The sequence below is a fragment of the Papaver somniferum genome, chromosome 3 (assembly GCF_003573695.1).
Source record: "Papaver somniferum cultivar HN1 chromosome 3, ASM357369v1, whole genome shotgun sequence".
NCBI classification, from domain to species: domain Eukaryota; kingdom Viridiplantae; phylum Streptophyta; class Magnoliopsida; order Ranunculales; family Papaveraceae; genus Papaver; species Papaver somniferum.
In genome coordinates this window covers 139,788,052-139,807,371 of record NC_039360.1, presented here as the reverse complement: position 1 = coordinate 139,807,371, position 19,320 = coordinate 139,788,052, and the positions used below count along the sequence as shown (strand labels likewise).

Genomic DNA, 19,320 nt, shown 5'->3' with positions numbered 1-19,320 from the left:
AAAACAAAAAAAAAAGGTTTTGAAGATCAAAACCAGAAAATTTTGTAACGAGACCGGACCCCCCCCCCCTCGATAGTGGCAAACATTTATGAAAATTTCCAACAAATGCCGGCATGGTTTTTTCGGTTGAATACAATGCCGGCACCGAGCTATTTCAGCTGCAACAATGGTGGATTCAAAGAAAAAAATTAAATTTTCAACCTCTTAGCAGCAATTCTCTCTTCACAATCGTCCTCCACTTTCACCAAAAAAAGTTCCCTCTCAAAAAGAAATCCCATCTTTCTACTCTCACCTTATTCACCCAAATACAAATACAAATACACACTAATCATTTAACAAATACTTAAGATTTTTACTAATTATTATTAACCACTAAACCTGATTAGTGAGGGGTAGATTAGGATTTAAAAAATACTTAGATAAGGGGTGACCCTGATTTGATATTTGGATCCAGTTTTTGTCTTTTTCCTCTATCCCCCAATTAGTTTTTTTATCCCCCAATTTCGCGTTCAAAATAAAGTTTTATCTCCAACCCATAAAGTTTTCTATTATTTTTTTACTTATTTGTAAGCATACACTTGGTTAAAATTCTGATCAAAAAAATAAAATAAAAATACAATTGGTTAAAATCCTTTCCATTTTTATTTTTCAATGATTTTTATTAATAACAGTGTGACAAGGATGGGAATACATCCTCTAAGTGAATGTCTAAAACTAGAGGTTCACCTAGAGGATGTCTAACTCTTTTTTTACCACATCACCTTCACGTCAATCGGTTGGAGATGATTTTTTATAAATATGGTTGTGGATCCTATGTGGATTAACAAATTTTTCATCACACGCATTCCATTGGAGAGGCTCTAAGATTAATAATTCAATTTCATATCTTTTTATAGCAATGGGTAATTTATTAAAGTATCCTTGTTTTATTTTAAACTAGTTAATGTGATAATACTCTTTATCCAATAATAATAAAAAAAATTGTAGATAAATTAATCATGTATTAATTTATATAAGTAATGTTTTGTATTTTTATTTTTTTTGGTCTTGTATTAAATCTTTTCCGTATTATATTGTTTATTTTTGTTATTCAAATATTAAAAGTAGTAACATTGATCAACCTGGATGGTTTTTAGCTCAGCTTATATAGATCATGACAAGTTTTGTTCTTGTTGAATTCGTATGTTGAGAAGTACTACAAAACTTGTTCTTGTTGGAATTTGGATAATGTACAGTTTGGATACTAACTAGGTTGACCTTGATATACAATTAGGTACGAGGAAAAGGAGAGGGTACCAAGTACAACACCAACTTTTTAGTTCGATAGGAGTATGAACATGTGTTGTACTTTTAACAACAAAAAAGTGCGGAAAAGTAAAAAGCGCACACACAAGAATTTTGTTAACAAGGAAAATTGCAACTGCAGAAAAACTCCGGGACCTTGTCTAGATCTGAACATCGCATTGTATTAAGTCGCTACAGACACTAGCCTACTATCAGACTTCCCACTGGAATGTAGTTGAGACTGAATTCACCCTCCAAGCAATTCAGTTGCAGTCGTGCTCCTTACGTCTCTTGAACCTCAAAGACCCTACGTAATTGATTTCCTTAGCTAGCGTCCTTTACAGCCTAAGATTTTCTTCAGCCTAAGTGATGACTTTTGATGTCAATCTTCCTCTAACAGATAAGCCTATTCAATTTCCATTTAGATTTGCATAGATCAAGACTTGGAAATCTGTTTGCAATAAATAAAGCTAGCAAACTTATATTCATAACACTTATACTTAGTTAGCTGAGAAGCCTAGATTATTAACCACCTCTCAAGAACAATCTTAAACCGATCAGTAAAGAGGAGTTTTAGGTATTTATCTCAAGGAATCACAAAGTATGAGACGAGGATAGCTTTGCGAATACTATTTATCTCGTTCCTGAAAGAGATTACTAGAACCTCGATAACATAAAGAACAATAACAGAATACATGGACTATCAAGGTAAAGATAGTCAGACCTGGCTTCACTAATACCTAAGTGAAGTCTTTAAGTCGTCAACCTAATTATGTTTCTCGGAGGAGACCTAGGTTCATAGAGGACGACTCTATCACACAACTAGGACACTGAAGTGTCAGCGATTGAAATCCTGGTTGTTAGAGTCTCTCTATTTCTAGATTTTCAAGACTAGGGATGCTTAGGATTCAAGCTAAGGTAACTTGATATTCAACCAAACACTTTCTCTAATTAGATGAAAATCTGGAATTCATGCAAGTATGTGAGAAGTTTGTTTTGAAATACATAGAAGAATATACACTATGGTCCAGAGTACCGGAACCGTGTATAATGATAGTTCATGAAAAGTATACCTTGAGAACTAATAAGCATAATCGTGTTCATTTAAAAACTTAAGACTTGAATCATGATTCTCATACACAAGGTCAATTAGTGATTAAAGATGTCTCAGAGGTTCCCTTGAGAGTAGCAATGCTACACATATTTCTGAAAATAATTCATGAGTATCTGCTAATTCGTACTGGGTGGGTATGTAAAAGGGTACGCGTACCTTTGAACCAGTTCGTGAATTCATATGGCCAAGGCAGGTATGCGAAAGGGTATGCGTACCTATGAACTAGTTCGTGAATTCAAATAGCCAAGGTAGGCATACTGGGTATGCGTAACCTAAGGTTATTCACGAACTCAGGCCTTTGAGGTATGGGTACTGGGTATGCGTACCTCCCCTAATCACGAATGCAGAACACCATGATACGCTACTGGGTATGTGTACTTACCTATGTTTCGGAACTTCAAATAACCATTGTACGCATACTAGGTATGCTTACCCTCTCTTGAGTCCAAATTTTAGTAGTTCTGAAAACTCTCATTTTGATGTTTGAGATATTCCCAATCGCCATATGTATAAATATCATTGCTTAGGAAATTTCTAAATCATCCACATACATAATTTATGAACAAAAAATTGTTTCGAACAAAGATTTCTAAGTATCAATGAATATACATTGCTTGAATCATATTTCAAGATGTTTAACAAGACAAGCTTGAGTCGAAATTTCTTCTTTGTAATATCAAATCTACCAGAAGTCATACGACATGGGCTCATATAGATGGAATGGTAATGCATATGAGTAAATACAATGGTTCAGTCTTCACATACCTCTTTGCTGATGAAGTTCTCCAAATATCTTCGTCGATCTTCAGTCTTCGAAGGTTATTCACTGATATCTGAGACTTAACTACCATACTATAATCCTTGTCTGAGACTTGAATATAAATATACTAGAATCAAGATGTATTTTTGTGCATCTAACATTGAAAACAAGCTTGAGATAGCAAAATTTACAAGTCTCAAACGAGTCGTGCTCAAACAACAAGGATTTTTCTGTTGATATGTACTTATTGATCGTACAGGGAATTGTGCATACAGGTTCACAAATGAAAAAGTCGGTGTTGTGATAGGTACCCTCTCAATTTAATTGGTATCAAAGCCGAAAAATACCATAAAAACCTAAGTCTCTATTTGTATCAATCCAGACGTGTAAATAATGAATCGAAATGAGTCAAAGTATGGTGTTTAACTTGCAAAGAAAAAATTGATTGTATGCACTACCGAGAATTAAGAACACCACTGCAAGGAGATTACCCTATTCGGAAATTCAGTTTTTTCTTCCAAGAGAGGCGGAGTATCTCCTCAAACTATTTTAATAGACAATTATCATATCATTAGTGAAATCGTCTCATTAGATTGTCTCTGATCACGATTCATTAGATTGTATCTGACTATGAAACTGGAGGAGGCTCCGAAGTTTAATGATTTGAGAACAATAAAGTCCCAATGAACTATAAGATATGCATGCATATTAATGATTATTTACACATACAGTTGCTCAAGAATGTAAAGGACGATGAGATCAAACCATTTTTCTTAATGTTTGACGTCAAAAAAGAGCATATATGACCTACGCAATCAAAGTAAAACTTGGTTCTTTGAAAAAATATATACATGTATTTGGTGTGGTAAAGCATATGAGACATACGAGATTATTTGTTACAAAGAGCGGCGAGAAGAAAAAAGTCTTATAAGTATGATTACTTGCCTTGCGGGGCGAGGTTTCTCCCAAAACCTTAAAATTGTTTGAAGTGAACTTTATAACGTTCTATTACTTAGTTAGCTTGGTAGTTTCAAAAAAGGATTTGGAATGCAACATTTGTATGTGGTTATTGTATATCTCTGTACGAATTTAGTGATAAAGATATCCACAAAAGTGTCAAGCCTTTTGTTGCCCATATCAAATGGCTTTAAACCACGGAGTGTGTTTGCAAATAGATAGGAACGTTCACTTATGGATTGGAACAATCAGGTGGAATTTTTATACCTGTCTAAGTGACAATTTGATTGGAAAGGGATAAACACGTAAGTTATCGTGCCTGCATACTCACAAAGAAAAAGTTCCTGATTTCGAATGTTGTTTTCTATGTCGATGATATGGACATGATACTCTTGATGAAAAAAGAGGTTTTACAAACTGATTGAAATCCAAATTTGAGATGACAAAATCTCGGGAAGCTCCACCGAACACCGAGCTTGTGGCATATTATTCCACCATTCTGTATATGTCCAAAGTTTTCAGAGAATTTAACAAGGACATGCATCCTGCTAGCATTCTCGTGATTAGTCGAGGTTCAAATGTAAATAAATTCCCCTTTCGTCTAAGGAAAATGACGAAGATGTGTTGAGAGATGAAATTCCCCTGTCTGAGTGCAGTAAATGCGTTGTTGTACTCAGTATAATGTATTCGACCAAATATTTCATCCTCAGTAACTTGTTAGTTAGATATAGCTCGTCGTTGACGCAGCGTCATTGGAATGGTATATGAATGCAATCATATACTTAGAACAAACCATTGGCATGAGTTTTCTTTATCCCTGCAAAGGCATTAAAAGGACCATTAATGGAAATGGAATCCCAAAGTTGTTGATGATGAAGGAAAAATAATCTCTTCTCCTGCGAAGGTAATTAAGGGAGGGCATGGTAGACTTATTTACCAAGACTTATATTTACTTCCAAAATCAAACGACTAAAGGAACTGCCTAGAAACTCCCTTGAATAGGATAAGGGGGATCTAAGGATATGATGTCGACATATTTTACTTCGAAATGTGAAGATGTAATGTTCCCCTTTTCTCTTCGATCGAGGTTAGTTTTTCCCACTAGGTTTTTGTTACTCGACAAGGTTTTTAGTGAAGCAACACCAACTACATAAGGTATATGTTGAATGTTGAAGACCTGAATATTGCATTGTTGTTGATGAACAATATTAGAATCGAAGAAATGAAACACAATATTTTGTCAAGCTAAACTACTTTCAGAATCAACACGAAGAAGCAAGGATCAGTTGTATCGCAACGTTTCTCGGCACCAAATCAGTCAATAGTAGTGATATATAACTATAAAATATCAATATTGGGTTTTCATCGATCACGCACGAAGCATATTAAAAGGTACTTTGTACAGTTACTCGACAAAGGCATACTTTTAGAATTATCTCGTTATACTCTTTTTCCCTTCGCAAAGGTTTTGTCCCACTTGAATTTTCCTTGTCAAGGTTTTTAATGAGGCAATATATGCAATCCAACTCTGCTCTAAGTTTCCCTAATATTGTATTTATTTTCCTTAGTTCAGGTTTTGTCCATCTGGAATTCCTGAACGAGGTTTTAGTTAGGAAATCGACTTAAATACAGTGATCATAAAGGAGAAAAACTAGATATGAAAAACTATATTTGGAGCACTATATAAGAAGCACAGTTACTGGACCGCACAAGAGTGAGTGTGTGCAACCCATATAGAAGTAACCACATAACTTATTGGCAGAGACATAAAAGTCTATATAACATGTAGGTTATCTCTAGTTAATAAGAGTTCTCCTTTTCATGTTCTTCTATCTTCTACTAATACTACAACATAACCTTTCGAAGAAAAAAAAGGATTTATGAAGATATATCAAGATTGCTACAGGAGGTTACCAAGATTGCTCAGGGGTGTGCCAAAATCCACATAAGACAAATTAACCTTATGTATTTTTATTGTAGCAAATGATGAAACATAAATGAAAAATAATAACACACATAGATATTAGAATGTCATGATACTCGTTTGATTAGTCTGTTTTATTATGTGAGTGATTACTAACTAAAACTTATGTACTTTATCTGGTTGTTGGCTGATATTGAACTTGTATTACGTTTACAAGTGGGATGGCATGCGCCTTCACGCTTCAGTAGAACTGTAAGGGGCTACTTTTAGTGTGTCAAATTCGAAACTGATATGCTACAATACTCAGCCATAGTTGTTCTGTGACCGTCATTTGTAACGTATTTTCAAGAACCCCCTGGTTGTTTATTAACCCAAAAAGTCGTGGACATTTGGTTAACCATGACCTACTTCACGATCCGCCGATCGAATTTTTCCGGTTAGCCTATCCTAAATCTGCAATCATTTTCGGGTCAAAATCGACACTTCATGTCAAAATCGACACCTGCTTAAATATTTATCCCCTTGCTGCTTTTAAGAGCATCCCCAATGCAAGGGGTCAAGGTCTTAAAATTGCATGACACCTGAGATTTAAGAACTTTTCCACCAAAATTTCATCTCCAATATAAAGGTGAAAGGCATAAAAAAGATAACACGGGTAAGCGAAGGTAAAGGATAAAGTCTAGATCAAACTTTTTCTATGACCTTGGGTTTTAAGTCCACATCATCATCTTCTAAATTTATACAAAGTTTGTTGGATAAGACCTTGGAGATTGGTGATGAACTTTAGGTGAAATTTTGGCATGCTCCCTCCCACTACGAAGGTAGGGATTCGAACCCTGTAATTGTTGAAATCCAATCCAATATAAGGAGTTTTGATGTAGTGTAGGGACCACTAGTCTAGGACATCAAAGAAAAAAAAAATCCTTTTATCTTATAGCAATGAGTCAATGACCTACTATAAAAAGGTGTTAATAAGACCTTCACATAAGATAATTTATAGCAATGAGTCAATGACCCATTATAAAAAGATGTTAATAAGACCTTCACATAAGATGATAACCTTAAAAGGTGTTGATAAAACCTTCGCATAAGATAACCTTAAGCCCAAACATTGAGGATGCTCTACGGAGGTAAAAGATATAAGAATTATGAGGAAGAATAGGTACAACACATCCACAATTTCTTGCTTAGTTTAATATAATGTCACTTTATGCTTCAATATATACATATATATGGATCACCAAGGAAGGGATATGCCATGCTTCAAAAAAGAAAGAAAGGAAAAGATATGTCAATTAACAAACTGTCAAAAGCACCACAAGCTAACTTGATGTTAGACATGTTGTTGTCTGAAATACCGTAATTCAATGTTCTTGAATATTGAGATGCGAGTCAAATTTGAACACAATAGATATGTTATCTGGTTGAAAAAAAAGTTTATTCCAAATCCTAATCAATTCCCCATGCCCATGATATTTACACACCATTATTTTAGCCACAAGAACAGAACAGATGCACATATCTACATATAAACATAACGAGAAACAGTAAGCTGCTCAAATCAGAAGATATACAGTCTAAAACGGTCCCTCCAGCTTCAGGAAGTTGGAGAATTCCAGTTGCGTCATTTCACCCCCAGTCACTGGATCAAACTGACACCTATAAAAGCTGCAAGTCCAAAAATGTATATTGATCAAATTTATCCCACTCTGATTTAAGGATTAGATAATCTAAGGATGTACAATAGATGTCCAAACTATGGTCGATGTGGTTATCATATAAGCATCTTTGTTTCTTACAGTTTTTACAGTTAAGTGGATTTAACAAAATTCCCTAGTAACGTCAAATTGAGGTTTGCTATTTACCTTCCATCCATCCCAAGAATCACGACTGTATTCTTCTGGTGCCCAAAAGCAACAATGTACTGTGAAGATTCACTCAAGCGAAACTGAGCCACAGACCATTCCGAGTGGAAATATTTTGGCAGCACACCTGAAAACGAACAACATTAATCTTACTTAAAAGCTCGTCATGTATTGGTTTGCTTAGTACGACCATTTTCAATAAACATAATACATTGTCAAACAAGAGAACAGCCCAAATATCTTCCAAAATCCTAAAAAGTAGAGAATTAACAACCACATAAAATATATTTACTTGCCGATGTTTGCACATGAATATGTACCTCCGGAATCTTCATTCTAGATTGTCAAAGAAATAAATTACCGGTTTAGACCAAAAAAAGGATGAGGAAGTTCATAGGGCTAGGGCAAGGACTGCATCGCAATCATACTTCATTATAAGTACATCCATTACAATGTAGTATATATTTTAAAATAGAGAAAGTTAGGTCACCTTTTAATAATGAGAGAGATGAACTGGCTGAGGAACCAGTGACATCATTGTCAGGTGAATTGTGCGCCTTATCAACTGTTGAGGATCCCGCATTGATCTTAAGACTAAAGACATGAACCGTGCCCTTGTCACTTGAGACGGCTAGCCACTGGGTGGTATTAGAAAAGGCAAGGCTATAGATTTCTGCTCTGTCTGTACCTCTTCTAACCTGCCAACGATAAGTCCAATCAGTTGCAGAAAAAAAATACCCAGTAGATTAAAAAGCTTAAATACTAGTAAAGCTCATTGTGTATCCTTGTCAACAATGTTCCAAAAAGCGATATGGCGTGGTGATGCACTTTCCTAGCAAAGCTGCCGAAAAGCTTTATCGAAGAGTTGACTCGCAAATATATGAATACATATATGCTTATATGCTTAAATATCTATATGAAGATGAGTGACACACTTTTAAGTTGTCCTTTTTCTAGCTTGGCCAGCCATAATTGAATAATGGATAGAAGATGATCACAGAAGGAAAAATAATAACAAAAAATAGTAACAGACTTGCGGAGTAGAAAGAAAAAACGTCTCAAACAATTGGTAAATAATTTCAAGATTTTTATGATAATTTGAAGTAGTATGTCGTTGGAGCTTAGCTTGTTAGGCTTCCAACTAGTTTCATGTAATAATCGTTACCCAATAATTTAATATTTGAAGTTATAAAAAAAATAAAAAAATAAAAAAAGCTTAACAGACGTTTAGGGTCTGTTTATTACTAGGCTTCAAAGCCCAATTTTTTTTTCCTTGAACAAGACCTACATCCGGTGCTAAGTATTAGGGGTTTTTGGTTCAAGGCGCAAAAAAGCACTTATCATGGCACACCCCAAAACACCTTTTTAAACCATGCTGGCCAATGACCACAACTCAAACACATTGATTTCACAAGAGATACTAATACCATGGTTCAAAAAGGTGTTTTGCAGCGCGCCATCGTGCCTACATGCGCTTCACCCCCAAAACAGCCTGATACTAACGCTTCAAAAAAAACCATATTTAGTTGGATTTTCTTCAGAGCTTTGAAGCCAAAAATAGGTCCTACACGTCTCTTGGACTTTCCTATAGCCTTGAATAATAAAAAATCATAAAACTATTTTATTAACTCATTCAACCAACTGTTTCTTATTCTCCTTTAGTCATTTTTACTACTTCCTCTTTTTCTTTTTATTTTCTTCTGTTATCATCTTCTATTCTTCCATCAAGTATGCCCAAGCAAGAAAGTGCACATAAAAGGATACAACTTGAAAGTTGACACTCATGTTAACGGTCTAGTTATTAGAGTAAAACCAATTGACTATGTGCGAGGCAGCGAATAACGCTTATACCAGAGCTTTACACTTGCTAGGTGAGTGTACAACTTCACCGTACCACTTTTTTAAACATTGACTTTGACAATAACAAATGCCCCATAGGAACCTTGCATGTCCGCTTTTGTTCTTCATTTAAGTATGCAAAGGCAATTAGTAAGTGCCACAAATTCATATAATATCCTACTAGAAGAACCACGGGAGTAATTCACTAAATCAATTTTACAGTATGTAGCGAAACAACAATATTCCAACTAAAAACCTTCCCTTATCTAAGGACAATCCGGCAGTGAACGTTTTAAGTCGCAAGTTCTTTGGTAGTCCATAGACTCCAAAGTTAAAACCAAGTTGTGACACTTCCTTGTCTTAATTCTTATGTACCCATATAACTAGTTTGCTTTGACTAAACTCTTTGAGTAATTGCTGGACACTGAAGAGTTCTATACCATGGTTGCCCATGTTTTCTTACAGTAGGCTATAGGTGAAGGGTTTTTTTTCAAGTCTCCATAACACACTATGCTGGCTTCAATTCCATTACAAGTAACCAAAGCTCTTAGCTCTGCTGTGAACATACCTAAGCCCCTTTTAAGGTCATAGAATCAGTTATCAGATCCATTACTTGAGCAAAGCAAAGTTATCCACTATCCACTACCCACTCCACTAATAGTATTTGTCAAGTTCAAACTAAACTAGTAACCAAGACAGCAGTTTCAACCAAAAAAAACAACATAAATTTAAAACATAACAATCACCAATAAGAATGAAAATTAACAAGTTATCACTCAAAAATGAAGAAGCCTAAAGCATTACCTCTTGCAGAAGCGTCCCGTCAAACGTGTTGAAAATCCTAACCAGAGTCCCCTTACTGCTAGCAGTAGCAAGTGTTCTCCCATCTTGAGTCAATGCAAAACAAGCAATTCTAGAATCATGAGCCATAATAAACTTAGTCCTCTTCGACCCATAATGTTCCACTCTAACTTGACCCTTTTGCAAACCAGGACAAACTAATACCAATGAACCCGATACTTGTGAAACAACACAAAGCCCTTTGGGATTTGCAATTGTTTCAATCTGATGAAGTAATTTCAAATCAGCAAAATTATACACAAAGATTTTCTGTTCAAGAACAACAATTATACGATCGCGACGTAATCGAACAGTCCGAACTTCAGATCTAAATGATAATTCACCAATACAACGACTTTGATGATCATCCCAAATCATAACTTTGTTAATTGGGTATTGCGGCTCAGGTCCACCACCAACTAATGCAAGTATATTACAGCGAAACAACATCTCCACGACTCCGACACCTCTCCCATGATCAAAATCACGTCGGAATATCTCCCGGAATGGATCACAATTGTAGATCCGAAACCCGTTATCAGTACCCGCTGCGAAACATCCGTGATCTTGATTGAATGATAGATGAAGTAAAGACGGTGAAGAGCAAGGGGAATCTGATAAATTAGGGTTTGGATTAAGAGTTTGAAGTAAAGGAGATGGAAGGTCAAGTTTTAATTGCTGTTCTTCATCATTAGGGTTTGATTGTTGTTCTTGTTCTTGCATAGATGATGGTGCTGAAGAGAAAGAAATATTTGAGAATTGAGATTCGATTGAATCAATTGAAGACGAAATTAGGGATTGTGGCTGTGAAGATGTTAGCAACCTAGTGTTTGTGGTTGAATCTGTGAAAGGAGAAGAAGATGAGATGGTTGTAGCCATGGAAGGATAAAATTGGGTATTTCAAATTTGTTTGTTAAGTTTACGGATGTTGTAGCGCGAGGAAGAATAGAGAGGAGACATATGGGTGGAGTGTAGTGGTTCAGTTGTCAAGCAAGTAGAGAAGGTTAATAATGTAAATTCAGGTTTTAGTGGATTTTTGCCAATAATCTAACTCCTTTAAAACAAAATTAGTCGTAAAAACTCAAGATGACCAAACTTGTGGTACAAAAACCCCATTCAAATATTGGGATCCGTTAAAACTCCATCGTAAATAAAATTGATACAAAATCCCCAAATTATTAAAATTGAACCCCAAATTTAAATGATGGTTTCATCAAATTTTATTTTGGTTTCATCATAAAATTTGATGAAACCAACGTTTAAATTTGGGGTTTTTGTGTTTGTTTCGATGGGGTTTTTGTGTTACTTTTGTTTTGATGGGTTTTTTGTCGAAGGATGGTGACACCTCTGGGGTTATAACTCGCAGACCGCCTTTAAAATCCTAAGCTCATAAGGTTCCACGTTGAACGGTGACCCTCACCCACTCACAGAGTTGCTCCGTTTCACTTTTCCTTGAAGGAGAGAAAAAAGAGGAATTCCCACACAAATTACGTTCACAAAACATAAAACCAAAAAAAAACACATACAAAACTCTAAGAACCAGTTTTCTGTTTCGCTCACAACACGTAAAAAAAAAAGAACAAATCCTAGGATATGCTTTGTTCATGGGATAATGATGAAACAACCTTGGGACAGGTATAAACCTTACATGATTTAGGTTCATATGCAGTTTTATTATTTAGGATCCTATGTGTTTACTAGCATATGCAGTTTCATGCCGCAAAAACGTAGAACAAAACCTAAAAACCCTCCACCTCTCGCCGCCTCGATCTCAAACTCTATGAAGCCTCAAAATCAATCTTATCGTATCCATGCTGTTGTGGTTGTTTTCAAGGAGATTCATTCATCTGGAGCTATTGCTGGTGTTTAAATTAGAGGTAATTGGGATTGTCGAATCCGATGTATTTTTCAATTTCTTATGATATCTAGGGTTTTTGAGTTCGGTTATGAATTGGGTTTTTTCAATTTTTTAATTTCTTAAATCGGATTGTCGAATCCGATTTAATTCATCAGTTTGGTTCTTAATTAGTGAGGAAATTGTTCGATTTAATACCATGATTTGTGGATGATTGATTTTCAGTCTGAATAAAGATCGATTTAGATTCATAGAGTTTAATTTCTTATGATATCTAGGGTATTTGAGTTTCTCCTGTCTGAAGAGGAAAACTGGATATTTGGGTAATTTATTTTTTTTAAATCTGAGTTATTGATGCCCAATATTTAATTTCGTCTATTCACAGCAACTCATTGATATTTTCTTCTTTCTTCTCTGTTTGGTTAGGGTTGGTAAAAAGATATGGGTTTTCTTCGTTTTGGAGCAACTAATCGAGCCATAAAGAGATAGCCAGGACCATCAATTGAAAGCCTGAACCATTACCAGTTTGGTTTAAGGTAATGGGTTCTGGTGTGTGTGCTCTGAGACTTGCGGGGACTGAATTTGGGATTGCAGCTGTTGGCGATGGCTGAGCAGATACAGGTAAGTAGATGCTGTGTGTTAGTCTTGAATGAAATTTGTGCATTATGCTTATTTTAGGTACCTAAAGGTCATGATTTGTGCATCAGGGCATTTCATGTGTTTGCAAGAAGGCAACAATATATGTTAGCAATCACTACATAACAGAATCTCCTTTCATATCTCACTACCAATTGCATGTTAATTGGTTTGTATCTGCACTTTCAGTTCTTAGGAAGGTGAAGGAAAACTCCAGTAAAGCATGATTTGCCTGAGGACTAATGTGTGGAAGCAAAATCCAACAAGTAAAAAAAGTGACACATATTCTTTCATGGTTCTTCTTTTTGTCGTTACATATTCGATTTGCTTCTGTGATTTCAGGTGATACATTAGGTTGCGAGTTGGAATTCAATTGGAGTTAGATATTGCCACAATGGCCAACAAGGCTTCGCCTGCACCTTTCATAAAAAGACCAAGAAGGTATTCATCCCTACTGCCTATTCCACAATTTCTTTTAAGCGAAGAACATGCTTTAAATTGACTTTTCTTAAATTGTTGATACTTATTGTGTTTCGAATGTGTTTAGAAGAAGGAAAACTGAAATAAATCAAAGGTTTAGAATAATATCCTCTTTAAATTGTAATGGTTTTTCCTATTGGGTTTTACTATATCATGTATGAAGCCTCCTTAGATTTATTTTATCTTGATTTCTCATTGTGTTATTGATTAACAGAATCAAAGAAGTAAGGCACATATACGTAACAACAGGGTTTTGATGATGTCTTGAGAAATCAATATATTAGTTAGGGTTCATATATTTATAAAAAATACAGGAAAGCCGAAACCCTAAAACCAAACCATTGATCTCTTATTATTTCATCTCAAAATCCTGCGTCTTTGATCCAGATCATGTTTTGATTGCTTGTTTATGATTGGTTTTTTGATCTCATAACCTGCTATAATGTCTCTGTTCTTCATGTCCATTGTTACGTCTCTGAAGGGTTTTTCTTTTTGAGTTTCATTCTACAGGGAAGGTTGCAGTTGCAGTGAAATTGGGTTTTAGGAAGAAAATCCTGAAACAAATACGTAATCCAGATCAGGTACGATTTTTCATCACATGTTCTTATTTTTACTGAACACACTCAGTTTTTTATTTTGTAAGTTGGGTTTACTTCTCCAGATAACCATCACCAACGACAACCATTCATCGACTTCTCCACAAACGCGATTTTTTCTTGAAAATCCATCGGCAATTGGACTATCATTTTGGTAAAAAAAAACTCACTTTTTTATCACAGATTCCACTGGGTTTGGAGAGATTATCAATTGGAATATAGTTAATGTTTGTATTGAATAAGTTTTAACGAACGAATTGGCTTAATTGCCAAATTTTGTTAACTGACGTAACTCAACCTGTCTGCTCACAAACTTACTGGATTGATCTTAAATGGTATTCTGCTTTGGATTTTGGTCAGTTACGCCTTTTACTTTTTAGACGTAATTTTTTTTAAATGGTGCTTTCCTTTTGTGCCTAAGTTGATATTCAATAGCATTCTTGCATAGGTGAATATTAAACTGAAGAGAAAGGAGCACTCTAGCATATGACATTGCAGCTCTGAACTTCGCAGAACGCGCTTCTCTGGCTTTATTTTTTTCTTACTCTTTCATCTGGAAATATCAGCAAATGCTGAAAACCCTTTTATAGTGTTTTCCTGTGGCAATGAAAGAAGATGAGGAGATGAAAGATATGTTAATATAAGAGTATTTAAATTCTCTATGAAGGAACGTAATTCTAGCAGCTTATTTTGTACACAACATCTATCAACTGAAAAAGAAAGTAAGAAAAAGATATTGGACATCTGCTGTAACTTCGTTTTGTTCTCTTCCCATGACAAGATAATCCCTTCCCATGCTAACTGTGTTTTGTAAACTGAATATTGAGCTTAGGCGTAGCTGCGATTCCACAACATAAATTCAAGTTGGCCAAATTCTTCCCATTTAATTTTACCTAAGGCATAAGAGGAAAAGTCACAATTAAGCTTTGTTAGTTGTGGGCTTTACACACTTTATCATTGTCATTGCAGAGTTTACCTATCTGTCCTCATGAATTTCGGACCTTCGAGCCCCATAACTCCCTTTGTTTACAGTTTATACTATTGTTTGGTAGCTTAAAGATTAAGATTAATAAGTATAATGATCTACGCTTCAAAGCATTTGTTTTAGAGTTTGGGACGATGGAATTTCTAGAACAAAATCTTAAATCATGTATATTAAATAATATACATAAAATTTCCAGAGAAAATGACATTGCTTTTGATATGCCGTTCCTTGGTCGCAATGCTTTTTTGCCACAAATATGTGCATATTCCCAATTGTGGTATTGATCATTGTGCTTTGTCCTTAACTAGCATCAGGCTTGACAGTAAATTTCATTTTTTTTGGGTTCAATTTGCAGAGGGCGCAAATTGTGGAGAGAGTAGTTAAGAGTCACAAATATGGAGCTACTGTTGTTTTGTCGAGAGCAGTAATGGCTGCATTGTACACACTGTTCAGTATCTTACTGATGCTCTCCTGCAAGCTTTGGTGGTGGTGGTGGATGAGACTTTGAGCAAGGAAATTGAGGTTAGAATCTCTTTGTCTCTAGATTTGTGCATCAGTTTGATGACTTAGTTGCAGCCTTATAATTTAATTTCTTTGAATTCTAAGATCAGTTAAAGCTCAGTTTATAAGTATTTCCTTGAATTCTAAGATCAATTATAAGCTCAGTTAATAGGATTTTGTTTTCTCGATAGTGCTTTGACTGCTCTCACTATATATGGCTAATATGTTTCCTCAAATGCATAACATCTAGCATTAAGAGACAAATTTGTGATGTTCCGAGAGATATCTTCTGACATAATACTGACAAATTTAGGATGCTAGTAGACCGTGTTTTTTTTTTTTTGTGGCATCGCTGTTCCGTTTCAAAATCTCTAAATAATAAAAAGATACCCTGATCAATCACATTATTAGGGTTTACCCTAAGCCTGATAATGATTGATCTAAATTGCAGAATCATGCAAAAGGATTTTAAGGGTTTCTCATTTGATTTTTAGGTTTTCTATTTTGATTCTCTCTTTATACTGTTTGATTCATTTGAATGCAATTTTCAGTTTCACTTGGGTGTTGGAAGGTAAAATTCCATGCTATTGCAACTCTCAGAGCAAGGAGATGGAAGATTAATTTGGGTGTTGCTTCCCCTGCTATAGGTGTGAAATTCAGCAGTAGCTTGGTTTATGTTGCTTCTTTAGATTTTTGTTTTGATTTTCTCATATGCAATTTTCGGTTTTCTTAATTTAGACATATTCAAAGAAGAGGAAGATAATTCCGTGCTTCCACCTGTTTTGTGCTTTTTCTTTTATTTTTGCACTGAATGTTCAGTTTTCTTTCCGTTAAATCTGAAGGTGATGCAATCAAGTATGATTTGGGGGTTCTACGGATTAATTTGCAGTGAGTCTCTTGCTTTCTGGAAGGTCAAAACTCCAGTTCCCGTCTCTTGCTAATGTTGTAATGCATTTCGATTATGTGGTGTTCTTTTTTAGGGCTACTAATATGTAGTGATGGTTGTATTCTGTTTTAGGGATACTAATATAAACTGATAGATGCGTTTTTATGCGCAGACCTAACAACTTTTGAATTCTAATGAACACTCTTGAGGTTTTGGGTAATTGAATTTTATTTTTGTAGATTGATTAACAACTAACGACAATAAATATTTGGAACAAAAGAGTTTTTCGGAAGCTTTGCGATTTGTAAGAGCATCGGAATCCACAAAGAGGGGTAAACATGTTGAACGTGTTGAATCATTTAACCTTGAGGGTTTTTTCAACTAATTGTGTTTCTCAGTACATGTCTTATCTCACATGGACAACAGACTAATGGATAATTTCTGACCGTCGTTGTTTGTGCAGGAAATTTGTTAGTATAGGAGGTGCTCAGAGATATTGCTATTGAATGCTTACCAATGAATTCAGGTTAGTTATTAACATGAGTAAGAAACATAGATTTCTAGTATATATACCAAAAACTATATCTTTTGTTTCTTGGTTTGAGGTCATCTCATCAGTTTGCTTCTAATTTTTGATCCGCACTATTTTTTTTTTTCTCTTTTTGGATCACCAAAACTGTAGCATTCTTATTTATTCTTATTTTGATGAATTATCAATTCAACGTTGGGCAGAGTTGTTGAAGTGTTCTATAATGCTACGTCTATTACAGGTGGTCCAAAACCAAACTTAGTAGATATTTCTATGGGGGAGCACATCCGCAAAGGTAATTAGTATTCAATAATAAAAGGATAGATTCAAAGCGTAGACTACTATCTGCGGTTGAAGGCATAAAGCCATAAACTACTGTCGGGAATTTTGGTTCAAGTTGAGTGCATAAATAACGTTTGGGCTTAATGATGTGCTCAAATGTTTTAGGATCAAAACGGAATAGAAGAAGTGATTTTTTTATCATGTTCATCTTGTTCCAAAGATTTTGTTAAATGTATACATACTATATGCAGTTAATAATGATTGATCCAAAAATCAATGAAAGGCTAATTTTTTATCGAAGCAAATACACTGGGTTTTTGATATGAGCATTTGTAGTTCTGAAATAATTCACTAAAATTGGACCAAAAGTAGAAGAAATTAATACAAAATGCTCACCTAAAAATTGATCAAGGTTTATTCATTTAGACTGATGTATAACATGATTCTGGTTTTGATTGTCACCTACTCATCTGTACACGTAGTACACCAAAATCAAAAAACGCGACGGGGTGTGACGAACTATGATCGACAAGAGCTAACAAACACCAAATCAAAAATATATCGGGGCAAGGCGAAGACGAGCCACACCAAATCAAAAATGTATGTTGAAGGGGTGAGGCGAAGCCTAGGGACACCAACTCAAAAATGCACGACCGGGCTAGCCGAAGTCATATCACACCAAATCAAAAATTTATGACTCTCTTTAGCCTCTAAATACCTATATAATGTGTTGAATAGAATCTTCTAGAGTAGCAAAACTGTAAACGAAATTTGAGTTACATTTCATAAAATGGATTTCTCACGGTGTTACATGCACAGTCATATAACATGAATTTTCAAATGTCTGATTTCTTACACACCTGTGAGTGATATTCACATGTTCTTCTCAAATCGGGGCATGGCAAGCCGAGCCATACCAAATCAAATCGGGACAGGGCGAGGCGAGGCCAAACCGAAGCCGAGCTTTACCAAATAAAAAATATGGTTAAAAGAAAAAGATTCCTAACAAATTAGTTGTTTAGGAAATAATAAAAAAAGAAATGTGTGTGCATGTAGCTTTTTGACTTTAGGAAATAATTTCAATCGCATGATGGTGAATGGTGAATGATGTGCATAAATGTTTAGGAAATAATAAAGTCGGCTCATCAACTTTAAGATGATTGGGATGTAGTTGGTTAGGTGGCCCTTAAATTGATGCGTCGGTGGATGTTGATACATCTGACAAAGCAAGTTAATATGAAATTTACACATCTAGGGGTTAATGATTTAGAGAAATGAACTACTGTGTAATGAATTATAAGTTCTTAGTCAACCCTAATAAGTTATATTGTCCACATTATCATTTAGATGATTCACTCCCAAGTTCTTTCTGATTTCAATGTGTAGGAAAGGATGACGGCAGCTATTACTGGCATGTGAGTGATATTCATTTGTTCTTCTCAAATCGGGGCGAGGCGAAGCCGAGCCACACCAAATCAAATCGGGACGGGAGAAGCCGAGTTTCACCAAATCAAAAAAATTAAAACAGCTTAGCCCTAAGGAATCTCGTCAACAACAACAAAGTCAGCTTAGCCCTATCAACTTCCTAACATAAGAAATTAAAACAGCTTTTGAGGTAGTGTCAGATTCTTCTTCAAGCTCTTCAAGCAAAATTCCAAGACCTGGTCATAAGAGAGCCAATCCTGAGCAGCAAGCATATCTTCAATCTTCTAGCATTGGGACTTCTTCTTCAACAAATATCTCCAGAAGAATATCTAATGAAGAGCTGAACCAGTGGACATCTCAGAATGCACCTGCAAAAAGATTCAAAAAAAGATCTGTTAAAACCTTAAGCACCAATGAATTGAGCAACAACAATAGAAGCAACAACAACACAAACAACAACAACTTTTGAAGAAGCAGCAACAAGAATTCAAATCATTTTGACAACCATCCATCTCAACTTCACACTTTGTTTACAAAAGTGATAAAACATCTTCCCGGCCGA

The 19,320-nt window shown here is 35.3% G+C and overlaps 1 protein-coding gene and 1 long non-coding RNA gene across 10 annotated transcripts; one reads left to right on the top strand and one right to left on the bottom strand.

The window, feature by feature from the left end:
• Nucleotides 1-7,334: 7,334 nt before the first annotated feature.
• Nucleotides 7,335-11,541, bottom strand: LOC113357529 (autophagy-related protein 18a-like). The gene is made up of 4 exons (XM_026600954.1): nucleotides 10,548-11,541; nucleotides 8,395-8,602; nucleotides 7,905-8,031; nucleotides 7,335-7,707 (listed from the first exon to the last, which is right to left on the bottom strand). The coding sequence occupies exons 1-4, from the start codon at nucleotides 11,460-11,462 to the stop codon at nucleotides 7,617-7,619; spliced, it is 1,341 nt and encodes a 446-aa protein (XP_026456739.1). The 5' UTR covers nucleotides 11,463-11,541; the 3' UTR covers nucleotides 7,335-7,616.
• A 560-nt stretch (nucleotides 11,542-12,101) lies between these two features.
• On the top strand, nucleotides 12,102-17,638 carry LOC113357528. Of its 9 annotated transcripts, none has more exons than XR_003363677.1 (11): nucleotides 12,102-12,460; nucleotides 12,865-13,059; nucleotides 13,264-13,340; nucleotides 13,417-13,515; nucleotides 14,065-14,135; nucleotides 14,216-14,872; nucleotides 15,491-15,657; nucleotides 16,188-16,283; nucleotides 16,479-16,854; nucleotides 16,986-17,048; nucleotides 17,293-17,638. It is a non-coding gene; the product is annotated as an uncharacterized LOC113357528 (long non-coding RNA). The 9 variants fall into 9 exon arrangements; XR_003363682.1 differs by having other exon boundaries at nucleotides 13,264-13,515; nucleotides 14,216-14,304; nucleotides 14,599-14,872; XR_003363678.1 differs by having other exon boundaries at nucleotides 13,264-13,515; nucleotides 14,216-14,505; nucleotides 14,599-14,872.
• The last annotated feature ends 1,682 nt before the right edge of the window (nucleotides 17,639-19,320 follow it).

What these genes read in the sequence shown, in the direction of transcription:
- LOC113357529 (XM_026600954.1), bottom strand. Translation starts at nt 11,462, where the DNA reads ATGGCTACAACCATCTCATCTTCTTCTCCTTTCACAGATTCAACCACA. An exon ending in ACGGGACGCTTCTGCAAGAG is followed by an intron (nt 8,603 to 10,547) that starts GTAATGCTTTAG and finishes TATCGTTGGCAG; the next exon opens with GTTAGAAGAGGTACAGACAG. An exon ending in ATTCTTGGGATGGATGGAAG is followed by an intron (nt 7,708 to 7,904) that starts GTAAATAGCAAA and finishes TTGGACTTGCAG; the next exon opens with CTTTTATAGGTGTCAGTTTG.